The sequence below is a fragment of the Dendrobates tinctorius genome, unplaced genomic scaffold (genome assembly GCF_039654945.1).
Source record: "Dendrobates tinctorius isolate UK_male_01 unplaced genomic scaffold, ASM3965494v1 ptg000143l, whole genome shotgun sequence".
Lineage (NCBI taxonomy): Eukaryota > Metazoa > Chordata > Amphibia > Anura > Dendrobatidae > Dendrobates > Dendrobates tinctorius.
The window spans coordinates 39,597,407-39,610,543 of NW_027361810.1; the positions used below are offsets into that span (position 1 = coordinate 39,597,407).

At 41.1% G+C, this 13,137-nt stretch overlaps 1 protein-coding gene across 2 annotated transcripts in view; it reads right to left on the reverse strand.

The window, feature by feature from the left end:
• STK39 (serine/threonine kinase 39) overlaps positions 1-13,137 on the reverse strand; it is a 443,332-nt gene that overhangs the window by 83,009 nt on the left and 347,186 nt on the right. For both annotated transcript variants that reach the window (XM_073545795.1, XM_073545797.1), the window contains one exon: positions 4,734-4,802. In XM_073545795.1, coding sequence (XP_073401896.1) covers positions 4,734-4,802 — 69 coding nt within the window. The remainder of the gene's footprint in view (positions 1-4,733; positions 4,803-13,137) is intronic.

Below are 13,137 nucleotides of genomic sequence, written 5' to 3' on the forward strand. Positions count from 1 at the left end.
GACATGGGATTCAATGGATTATAGGCATAAAGGGGAATATAACTTAGTTTTTTTTTTAAATAAATGGGTAAAAGAGCTTGAGCGTTATTTCAAATAAAGGATTTAATTTTTGCTGTGTGCTTGAGAATTTGTCACCTGATAATACAAAGGTGACATCAACCCCAACCTTATTACCCCACTTGCCACCACCACAGGGCAAATGGAAAGAGCGAGGCTAAGCCCTAGATTTGGCACATCTTATGGATAAGCCATATCTGGGGCAGCTGAGGACTGATGTTGGTAGCCTGGGAGGGGGGGCTATATCCCTGGTCCCTTCTCAGGCTATGTGTTTAGTCTTTGCTGTTTTAATTTTATAGGGGACCCAATGTCATTATTTTTCTGGGGTCCCCTGTAAACCCACCAGTAAAGGCTAAGTAAACACCTGTGTAACCTTTTGGGAAATTGTTCCTTTTCCCAGATTATTAACATCAGCCCCCAGCTGTGGGCTTTCTCTCTGCTGGTTATGAAAATTCCATGGGAGACCATTCCAATTATTTCTTTAATTCTTACTTTTGCACAGGAGGTACACAGCAGGTGCTGAATACAACTTCCATCATTGTCTTCTGGTTGTGTTAATCTCAGAGAGACCAGGAGACAATGATGAAAGCTGCCTTCAGCAGCCGGCACCTGGGATCAACGTGAACTGTACTACTTTTCCCAGGTGCCGGTACGTGTCACACAGACACAAGGACAGTGTGCTGTTCCGTCTAAGTTATGATTATATGGTTTATATAGATTGTATTATATCACCATTCTTTGTATAATTGTCCTGCATTTGCTCTGCTGGCACCTGCTGGTCTTTTTTTTGTATGGCAGCCTGCAGCTAATTAATTCTAGTACATGCCTTCCACTTCCGGGTCAGTACACTCTTTCTCTTCCTCTTTTCAGCCATTCTTAGTTTCACTTTCACCTGGGAGAGACATGCTTGTACCGAGCTGTGAAAGGCATCAGTTTTTCGACCACTTTGCTGAATCACTTTGCTGTACCACCTTGGTTGTTACACCTGCATTTCTGGAGAAGTACTGTATTACCAATCATATGCTGTATGTCCAGATTTCCAATTAAACAAGTCTGGACTTCACAATCCCTGGTGTGCTTTATCTCTCCGGACGCTGAGCAACATGGTCCTGTCAGCCCTGCATTAAGGAAACGAAGGTAGGAATCTCTCCCAGACCCTATTCACCAGCCACATCTTCATTCGCCTCATGCGGGGACAGAACAGACAACAAACAGACACACAGATGTCATACACAGACACGGACCTCACCCGTACTGTTTTTTCTTGTACAGCAATCACCAGGACGTGTGAAAGGGCCTTGCTCAACCTACCGGGGTCTAGTGCTGAGTCTGCAACATTGCTCTTGGTGTCTGTTATTGTCTGCAGCGCTGATGTAAAGTTGCCAGCACCGCAACCGATCAGTGGTGGAGACTCAGTGATGCACCCGGGGAGGGTGAGTAAAGAAAAAGCAAAGTTCATTTTTTAAAAACAAACTTCAGCTGGGGAACATAGGCTTTCATAAGCCCCTTCATAACAGAGGCAGATTCGTAGAAACAGCCTGTACTTTTGATATCAGTAGACAAAACAACAAAAAAAGTGAGTTTTTCCTTTATAATTTTATCTGGATAAGCTGAAATTAGCGTCGCTCTTTTAGACACATATGGAATAAGTCATTTAATAATTGCTTGGCAGAAACAGACTGACTACGACAGAACGCCGCCCGTGCTTTCAGTTTGGAACAGGTCCAAGCCCAGTTTCCCAGTACAGAGGAAGCTATCAGCTCCTTGCTGAGGTTTAAACAGCTGTCAGCAAGTAGGTTTGCTGGCCCTGCATTTCTTTACCCTTGGCTAGACTTAAAAAAGTTGTTTTATGTATCAGGGATGAGCTTGAAGGGATCCAAGTCACAGAGTAGAGAAGTAAAAGTGACATACTGTGAGATTGTATTTGCATGTCATTATACAGAATGCCTGGCCGCCGCGCCGGCACTACCATATACTGCAGGATTATGTGGGAAAAACGATTTTAGTATCTCTCCAACACAAGGGGAATTTTGCTAACCTTAAATTATTCATTGAAAACCACCATGTTTTCATGCCGTAAGGGGAAAAAAAAAACAAACATAAAACTGCCAACAGCTTTTATATAATTCTGACTTTTTTATATTTCTGGAATATGCATAAATTTCTCCGAAATCCAAAGAAGCTCAACAACCTTCAACGTGGCCTCCGATTCTTTCAGCTGAGTCAGTTAAAAAATAGGATACTTAGGCCCGAATTTACATATTTACGAACATCCTTCGAGCATTAAATGCCTCTCGGCCTTAGATGACCTTCTTTCCCTTTTCTCCCTATATATATATATTCAATGACAGAAGACGACTTAATAGGATTCTACAATTCTATGATATGCAAATGAGTAAACTTGCGGATTTCCAGCCTGGTAACAGGAGCCTAGGTGTCTTTCAGGAGTGGAAGGTTGGATAACCGTCTGAGATGAGAGATTTTTCATGGATTAAAATTCTATTTCACAATGTCAGATTATATTTTATATGATGAGAAATTATGCAGAGGTATACCGTTATCATCTCATCTCTACTGATGAAAAATGGGGCATAGCTGCAATACCACACACAAACTGTAGGGAGAGACTAAACTTTTTTTTAGAAGGACACGGCCATGTTTTTTAAAGATCCCCCACCTCCACCACCCTCTAAGATCCTTGCTTTGGATCCTTGAAATAACATTTTATGACAGCCATTCTACATCTTTTGTCCTATTTATGAAATCAATGCCATTAGTGCCTGTGAAATATGGGTCCACCACTGGGATCTAGATTATAGGGAATGCTCTCAGTGGATAAGTGACCTGGCCAGCTTCAGAGATGCACTTCCAAGCTGTATAGAAAATAGCTTGGAGTCACGCATTTCGTGTCTAAAAAAACAACCCTAGGCAACATGCAAATTAAACATTTCTCCGTTCTTCAGAAGGTAAATTGTTTTACAAGCACTTTGCAATTTTTGGGGAATTTGAGATGACCTCTTTAAGGGCCAGTCACACTAAGCGATATCGCTAGCAATTTCGCTATAACTTGTGACGTTAAAGCAATATTGCTAGCGATATCACTATGTCTGATACGTACCTACAACCCGCTCCCCCGCTGGTTATCGCTGATCGCACGAGAACGTCCTGGACCGCTTCTCGTCGTCTGCTTCCTGCGGCGCTTCCTGCTGTGACGACGAGCGACGCGTGGAGCCGGGCGGGAGGACGCAGGATCGCCTGGTGTGACAGGTAAGTAGCGACCCCCGTACCCAGCGATGTCGCTGGTGAGATCTGCCTGTGTGGCAGCTCACTAGCGACCACTTAGCGACGTACCAGCGATCCTGACCGCGTCATATCGCTGGTCGGGATTGCTGGTACATCGCTAAGTGTGACAGTACCTTTAGAAAAGACCACATCCTGCAGACAAGTATGTCAATAATTAGGCTTGTTAACCTCATTAGCATGTTTGTATAAATCTTTTCTTTCCAGATTTCCTAGTTTAAGAAAGGAACCCTGTTTGTGACCATAATTTATTCATTCAAGTGGCTGTCTCCTACGTTCTCAGAACTGCCATATCAATGAATGAAGAAAGCCGATGCATGCGCGGACACCTGTCTACTCACTTGTAGTCGGACATGGGTGAGAAAAGTGGTGCCTATATTTATTCGAAATTTCTGGCATATTCTGTAAATATTTCATAAATATATTTTGTGAGACAACCCATTTTAACAGTGAATCAGTAAGTAAAGTAGGTGAGGTCTGTGGGACAAATGTCTAAACTCAGAAGAGAAATATCCTGCAGAGATTCTACAATTTTACATTTCAAGATCCAAAATAATGTAAAAAAAAATATTGTTCAGCTGGGCTTGTTGCATTTTCTTCAGTCCTCAATCGATTTTACTATGTGACTGCTTACTAGACGAAGAAGTGATTTACGTGTCTGTTTATCTCACACTTCATTAAAAAAATAAATAAAAATCACCAAAAAAAAACAACAAAAAGAGCGCAACACTTAATAGTTTACTATAACAGGAAGGGAAGCAAAGATCTGCCAAAAAAAGTCTTTGAAGAGGTTAATTAAAATTACCGCTATAGCCTTGGATAGCAGCTTCATTCTGGAGGAGGAAAGTCATAGAAAAGATATTACAGCCAAGCTGCTCGAATAATTAACTGAACGGCTCCGCTACCCCAGGTGAGAGGCCGCGCGCGCACAAACAACTCTGTTCTCTCATCATAATAGCACAACACACTTAAAGGGTCCATCTTCACATTTCGCCCTCGTATCTCCGCAGTATCATCTAAATTAAATTCTAAAAACACCATAAAGATTATTGTGACGATTAACTTATCCGTTGTTTCGGGAATCCATGAAAAAACACTTTCCTCTTTAAAAAAACAATACAAAAAAAAACAACTTCTAATATAAGTATAAATAGTCCGGCGGTCAGGAGTATGGGAGCAATAATTAGAATATAATTGCAAATATATTTTTCATTTTGCAAAGCTGTACTTGTATTTTGCTCTTCACGCCTGCAAACATCTATGGAAGCATTAACTGGTGGCGGGATCCTCTGAGATATGAGGAAGGTTAAATGTAATTATTTCCCTGAAATGCTAAAGTAATCATGTAATAGTTCCAAGAAAGAAATGTCATTTACCTATAACTACATCATGGCCGTCCACAAGGCCTGCTGAGAAGAGCTCCTGCGAAACACCATCTGCTGTATCTGCGGAGAGAGACAGAAAACACATAAATAATGCCTTCAGGACAGAACATGGGCACGCTCTGATTGGGTTTAAAAAGTCAGAACCTTAAAGGGATTGACTATCTTTGAAGACTTTTTTTATTATTAAATTCATAGAATTGGGGCTAAAAATAATTTCTGAAATTGGGTTTCATTAAAAACTTTGCATCATTTGCCTTCTTTAGCCTTTGTGCTGCACTGTGTATTGCTAGATGCAGAATGCGTTAGCTGAGGATCAATCAGTAAACTTGTTAAGACGGTCTGACGGGAGAGTTTGTACTATATTTTTTGGACTATAAGATGCATTTTTTCACTCAAATTTGGAAGTAAAATGGGGGTGCGTTTTATAGCCTGAATGTAGCTTACTTGAGGGGGGGGGGGCGACGGACAGGAGTAAAGTGATACTGCAGGCAGTGCTGCGGGCCCTAGGGTGGGTGGAGGGGGCATTCGGAGGTGCGATGCTGCGAGTCCCAGGCTGATAGGAAAGGGTGTTCATTGTTGTGGACATTTTGTGAAAGCCAGGAGCCCCTGCACTGCTGAGTACCACAGAGCACCACCCAAAAGCCCTTCTAACACATCAACCCGCAGCATAATACCTTCTAACACCTCCTGTGACCCCGCTCCACCACCGCCGCCATCCTCCCGCCAGTAAGCTGCATTCAGACTCATTTGAAGCATTACTTTTTTTGCCTATTTTCCTCTTTAAAATTTGGGGTGTGTCTTATGGTCTAGTGCATCTTATAGTCTGAACAATATGGTAACTCTTTTAATAAACTTGCGATGTTCCAGCTCCTTCGATAAAATTCAAGATTTATTCAATTTGATTAAATCATTTTCAAAGCTCCTAAACCACACTCACGACGGGGAAGGTACAGTAATGTGTTTCGACCGTAGATTGATCTTTATCACAGCTGATATCCTACAAGAACTTCACTGCTTTAAAGTATGAAATAACCAATCAACCTGTTTGAACATGTCATGTTTCACGCTTAAGGTCCTAATTGTTCTTATATATCATCACATGTAACAATAATTAACAGAAAAGTTAACAAAACAATTAAACACAAAAACTAAAATACATAGAACTTCAATTTAAATAATGGAACTTGATTTCATTGCGCTTATTCAAACCATTAGGAGTTTGTGTGCCAAGATGATGTGTCCAGAAGGCTTCACGTGTGAGGAGACATTGCCTGATATCTCCTCCCCGAAAGCGGCTTGTAATCTGCTCTATTGCACATATCCACAAAGAAACTACTGTATATGTCGTGAATGGTTGGAGATGAAATGTCTGGCCACTGATGAGATATTACAATTCGTGCTGATAGTATTCGTTTTGTCATAAAGATGTTCAGATGTTTTTAATTTTTGAGAAGTACAACCCACATAATCCTTATTGCAAATAGAACAGTCAATTTTATACATGACATTACATGAATTTCAATTTATAAATTGTATAATATTGAATTTTGTAGTATTGTCATTATTGCTAAAGATTTGACGATTCATTGCTTGCATGTTTTACAATTGGAACCTCCACATCTGAAAAAAAACTGTACAATCTAGCCATGTACTGTGAGAAATGATGTTCCCAAGTGTGGGTGCCCGCCTCGCAATCACATTGCACCCAGATTGTAAAAATCAATGCTAATGCTGGATCTTCATGTAAAATAGGTAGACATTTATTAATAATAACTTTAACCCCTTTCTGACATGTGCTGTAATAGTACATACATGTCGGCCTCACCCTGTTTGGTGCAAGCTCCGGCGCTGAGCCCGCACCTTTCTGGGCACATGACAGCTGATCTAAACAGCTGACATGTGCCCACAACAGCCGCGATCCACCCGCAGCTGTTAACTAGTTAAATGCCGCCGTCAGTCTCTGACAGTGGCATTTAACTCACGCTTACAGGAAGCGTGTCGCTAATCCCGCCCATCACAAATTGATTGTACCATTTGCAATAAGGCTTATGTGGGTTGTACCTCTCGAAAATTAAAACCACAGATATCTGAGCACCTTTATGACAAAACGAATACTATCAGCACAAATCGTAATATTTCATCAGTGGCCAGACATTTCATCTCCAACCATTCACGACATATAGTTTCTTTGCGGGTATGTGCAATAGAGCAGCTTACAAGTCGATGTCGGACGGTGTCTCCTCACACGTGAAGCCTTCTGGAAATAGAATCTTGGCACACAAACTCCTAATGGTTTGAATAAGCGCAATGAAATTATGTTCCATTATTGAAATTGAAGTTCTATGTAAAAGGACTGTATTTAAGTTATTGTGTTAAATTGTTTTATTAGCTTTTCTGTTAATTATTGTTACATGTGATTATATATAAATACAATTAGGACCTTCAGCGTGAAACATGACGTGTTCAAACAGATTGACTGGTTTCACAATTGATTGATTTCACAATTTAGAACAGTGCAGTTCTTGTAGGATATCAGCTGTGATAAAGATCGATCTGTGATCGAAACGCATTGCTACACCTTCCCTGTCGTAAGTGCGGTTCAGGAGCTTTGAAAAAGGTTTTAATCAAATTGAATAAATCTTGGATTTTATAGAAGGAGCTGGAACATCGCAAATTTATTATTTAACCATGTCTAGACAAGACGGAGTTCCGTGCACAGGCAAAGGCTGTCAGTGAGCTGTCTATCTTTTTTTCCTATTTTTGGTAACTCTTTTCCTGAGCTCCTCTCAGCTGGATTATGATTACAGACCACATCAAAGTTGAATGTGCAGGGAAATAAAATATAGAGTCTTTAAAAGCCAAAAGGTGTAAACTCTTTAATAGAAAAGTTGTGTATTCCAGCTCCAGTTGAAAATAAAATCTTTTATTGAAGACAATTAAAATTCCAACTCCGTAGCGATAATTCGGCAAACATGGTTAAAAATTGTCTTTGACAAAGGACGACAGAGTGCATCTGAAACGCGTAGCTACACCTTGACTGGCAATTTTTAACTATGTTTGCCAAATTATGGAGTTGGAATTTAGGGTTTTATTTTTAACTGGAGTTGGAATACACAACTTTTCTGTATACTCCCATGTCTGGTCAGGACCAATTTCTGTGCTCCCACATCATAAAGTAGCTACAGGTAATCTGGTATTTTTCTCCTTTTATTTAAAAACTTTAACGCAGCCCAACTGTAAAAAAAAATATTTTTAGCCTGCAATATATGTATTTAAAATAAGAAAAGTTGTCTGATAAAAGGAAAGAATTGTGAATTTGTCACAGCTCAAATAATAATATTGATAATATATTTTATGCCTATAACGCCAACATATTCTGCAGCACTTTACATTACAGAGGGGATTTCTACAGACAATATTAGACATTACAAAGTAATACATAATTCAACAGATACCAAGAGGACTAAGGTCCCTGCTCGCAAGCTTACAATCTATGAGGAAATAGAGGAGACGAGGAAGGTAAAAGGTAAAAAGAAAATGCTTGTCCTGTAAGGTTCAGCCATTAGTGTAACAAATAAAGGCATTCAATATAATACTGCATGAGCCAGTGACCAGCCAGTATCTGTACAAGTACAAAGTACTACTGAGTGCGTGGAAGTGAGGACAGGGGATAGTTAGTTAGATTAGTGAGGGGAGGTGAAAGGCCAAGCTAAAGAAATGTGTTTTTAGGTCACATTTGAAACTGTGGATATTGAGAATTACCGGATTTTCTTGGATAGCGCATTCTAGAAAACTGGTGCAACACGAGAGAAGTCATGGAGAAGGGAGTGGGAGGTTCGGATTATTGAGGATGTTATTCTTAGGTTATCAGTGGAGTGGAGAGGTGGGGTAGGATGGTAGAAAGAAATGAGGGAGGAGATGTAAGAAAATATACTCTGGATTTGTTCACATGGTTAGTCAGCAAGGTTTTCTTTGAATTAGAAAATGAAAATCTGCCGAGTTAAAGTGTAAGAATATAAACATAGAGATGAAAAATTAGACAAGTTTTTCAAGAGGAATCTACATCAGGAAACTGAGCTTTTTGTTTTAGAAGTATATATACCGTATATATACGTGTATAAGCCGATCTGAGTACAAGCCGAGGCACCTAATTTTGCCAAAAAAAACTGGGAAAACTTATTAACTCGAGTATAAGCTGGGCATGCATTGTCCCCTCATCCCTATCCTGGTATGCATGGTACCTCATCCCCATCCTTGTCTGCATGGCTCCTCATCCCCATCCTTGTCTGCATGGCTCCTCATCCCTATCCTTGTCTGCATGGCTCCTCATCCACATCCTTGTCTGCATGGCTCCTCATCCCCATCCTTGTCTGTATGGCTCCTCATCCCCATCCTTGTCTGCATGGCTCCTCATCCCCATCCTTGTCTGCATGGCTCCTCATTCCCTTCCTTGTCTGCATGGCTCCTCATTCCCATCCTTATCTGTATGGCTCCTCATCCCCATCCTTGTCTGCATGGCTCCTCATCCCCATCCTTGTCTGCATGGCTCCTCATTCCCTTCCTTGTCTGCATGGCTCCTCATTCCCATCCTTGTCTGTATCGCTCCTCATCCCCATCCTTGTCTACATGGCTCCTCATCCCCATCTTTGTCTGCATGGCTCCTCATTCCCTTCCTTGTCTGCATGGCTCCTCATTTCCATCGTTGTCTGCATGGCTCCTCATTTCCATCGTTGTCTGCATGGCTTCTCATCCCTATCCTTGTCTGCATGGCTCCTCATTCCCATCCTTGTCTGCATGGCTCCTCATTCCCATCCTTGTCTGCATGGCTCCTCATTCCCATCCTTGTCTGCATGGCTCCTCATTCCCATCCTTGTCTGCATGGCTTTTTATTCCCATCCTTGCATGCATGGCTCCTCATCCCTATACTTGTATGCGTGGTTCCTCATCCCTATCCTTGTTTGTGTGGCCTCCATGAGAAAAGCATAAAAAAAAAACCAAACATCCTACTTACCTTCCCTGCGTGCCCTCGCAGCATCTTGGCTGTAACTGTGCACGCTATAAGAGAAATGAATATTCATTGCCAGCGCAGTGAATATTCATTTCTCTTTAGCAGCAGGCACAGTTACAGCCACCGGCATCTGCCTCCAGTGACCCGCTGCTCCACCTCCCCCGCAGTCTTCTGTCACAATGATTTGTATATTAGCCGAGGGGTGGCGTTTTCAGCACAAAAGTACTGAAAAACTCGGCTTATACACGATTATATATGGTATATATATTTTTTGCAGCTTTTAGACTTGATGTGTCAAGTTTTGAACAGATTACACAAGGAATTTGTCCCAAAGAAGTGAAATTCCGCACTGAGAAAAACTTGTACGAACAGCAAAGAGGATTTTACATTGAAATAAATAGAAAGGTTATTCAAAACGTATTTGAAATAATTTTCTTCCACGTGGAAAATGAACAAATGTTGTAGATTTTAAGATTCCCATGCCTATTTTTGTTTGCATGTTTCTCCCCTTTCAATGTAGCAGATGACGAATCGACATCAAAATTTGCTTGTTGTTCATAAAAATTTTGCTGAAGGTTTGTAGATAGATCCATCCTCAAAAATTTTTGGCCATGTGTAGACTTACTTTTAAGACACGTTCAACTTAGAATATTATACAGATGTGTGCAGTAAGAGCACGATGACCAAGTTTCTCTGGATGCTTTTTCATACGCTCGTATGACACTGGCAATAAGATATGACAGACTTATCACTTCTAATACCTAATTACAAACAATATGTGAGGTACCAAGGTGGCCATATTTCATACTTGCTGTTACTTTTTTTAAATGTTCTGTCATAATGCAATCAGGGGTCAAGGGGTAACATTTCTCCTTGTGGAGAGTGACAAGCCAAGTCTGGCATGTCAGAGGGAGGAGACTTATAAGCCATGCATGCTTGTCTTATAGAGAAGGCATTTAGAAAGTAAAGAGACTTTGGACAATGCATTTTCATTAAAATTAGGGTCCCTTTGCTCTTGACAATAAGCAAATTAGCTAACCAAAAATGGGACCGGATGTCCATCCAATGTGTATGGGGGCATTCTAAACTTTTCTGCAACAGAAAATTTTGTGCTGAATTTCAACATGTCTGCTTCTTTTGTTCGCATCCTGAAAAGCAACCAAAGCCTCTGATCCCATCAGGAATACAAATATGCCAATTGTCCTGAATTTTCTGGGACTGTTCTAAAATTTCAGAATCAATTTGGGTAAATGTGCAGCATTGTAGACCAAGAAAAGATGAGGCTTAAACCAACTTCAATCAAAAATGGATAGGCGGAGCTGGGGAGGTCATACAATAATCTGTAAAGTGCCAACGCAATGTTGGTAACAGTGGAAACACCGGAGCTGTATTTTTCCGAAAGCGGACAATTAGTTGATGTCTAAATATTGGCATTAGAAGAGGAAGTACGGTTTAGAGAATTGGTTATTTGCTGACACCAAATACTTCATTAGCTGTTTTTAGGTTACGTTCATATGATGCGTTTTCACTTGCAGTAGAGCACCCTCTTTGGCCTGCAGGGGTAAATGTGCACAGAAGTTTATAGACGACACCTCAGGGGTACAGAAAACGCAAACTCATTGGCCACAGCTGTCACTTGAGGCTGCCGTATCGTGGGATGCCAGCCTTACAGCCAATACAATTATACACTTAACGGTTTCATTCACACCATTCAGATCTTCACATATAAGTTTCTAGCTGATCTACCTTCCAAAAAGCAAAAAAGAAGGTTAAGAACAAAAACTAAAATTGAAAGTTTGCCGTGTGGATGAATAATGCAGAAGCTTTCACTTCAGTGTTCCAAAATCTGTTTTACTATCTACTTATGCTGTAGTATAAAACCTGGATATGGAGAGGTTGTTGCATAATGTATTAATGTAAGTGCCCTTCTTATCTACGGTAACAAATCTTACACTTCACAGTAATACTAAAAAGTAGAGTTGAGCGACTTTTGGTTTTTTAGGGTCGCGTTTCGTTTCGTGAAACCCGACTTTTCCAAAAGTCGGGTCGAGCAAGATCGTCCGATTATAGGGAAAAGTCGGGGTCGTCCCGAAACACGAAACCCAATGTAAGTCAATGGGGAATAAAAGTCGGCAGTGAGAGGAGGACAGGAAACACACCTACAGTGCCCATTTGAATGCCAAAAGCATCAATTCTTCTTTCTTAAGCTTGTCAACCTTAATTAACTTCATAATACAAGTTACGCACTGAAAAATGGGGGTTATTTGGCTAAAGTTGTGGGGGGGCAGGGCTGGCTCCAGGTTTTCATGTGCCCTGGGCGAAAGAGCGCCCCTTTAACACATAATACCACAACTCATCATGCTCCGATACGGCAGAGAAATAGCGGTATAGTACAATGAAAAATACTTCACTTTTTACATCTCATGACGAGGCCCATCTATTTCTCCATACAGAATCATTGGTCCCATATAATGTTTGAAACAGTATATGATGAGCTCCACATAATGCTACAGTATATGTTAGTCCCCATGGATGAAGCTCCACTGTCTTATGGGCCCAAATAATGCTCCAAACATAATGGGCCCCATTTCTAATGCTCTAGTGTATAATGGGCCCTGTAAATGCTGCTCCAGTGTCTGATGTCCACCTTTGGAACGTTCCAGTGTATGGTGGGCCCCATCTATCATTCTCCAGAGTATAGTGCTCCCCAAAAATTGCTGTCCCAACATTGAAAACAATCAAATAAGTCTCCTCGCTAGGGAATCCCTGTACTTGTCTGGACACGTGCTGTAGCTTGCTTAACAGCTCGCCAGCCGTTCTCACGCCCAGTATGGATTACACGTGATTGCACAAAGGTGAGAAAGGGTACCGTATCCCCAGATAACATGTATGGATAGCGTACACATTCAAAATATATGTCTATACAGCATGAGGCAGGCTCAGACGGTGTTAGGCCCAGTATGGATTGCACGTGATTGCACAAAGGTTAGAAAGGGTACCGTATCCCTGGATAACATTTATGGATAGCGTACACATTCAAAATATATGTCTCAGGAGGCAGGCTCAGACGGTGTTAGGCCCAGTATGGATTGCACGTGATTGCACAAAGGTTAGAAAGGGTACCGTATCCCCGGATAACATGTATGGATAGCGTACACATTCAAAATATATGTCTATACAGCATGAGGCAGGCTCAGACGGTGTTAGGCCCAGTATGGATTGCACGTGATTGCACAAAGGTTAGAAAGGGTACCGTATCCCTGGATAACATGTATGGATAGCGTACACATTCAAAATATATATCTATACAGCATGAGGCAGGCTCAGACGGTGTTAGGCCCAGTATGGATTGCACGTGATTGCACAAAGGTTAGAAAGGGTACCGTA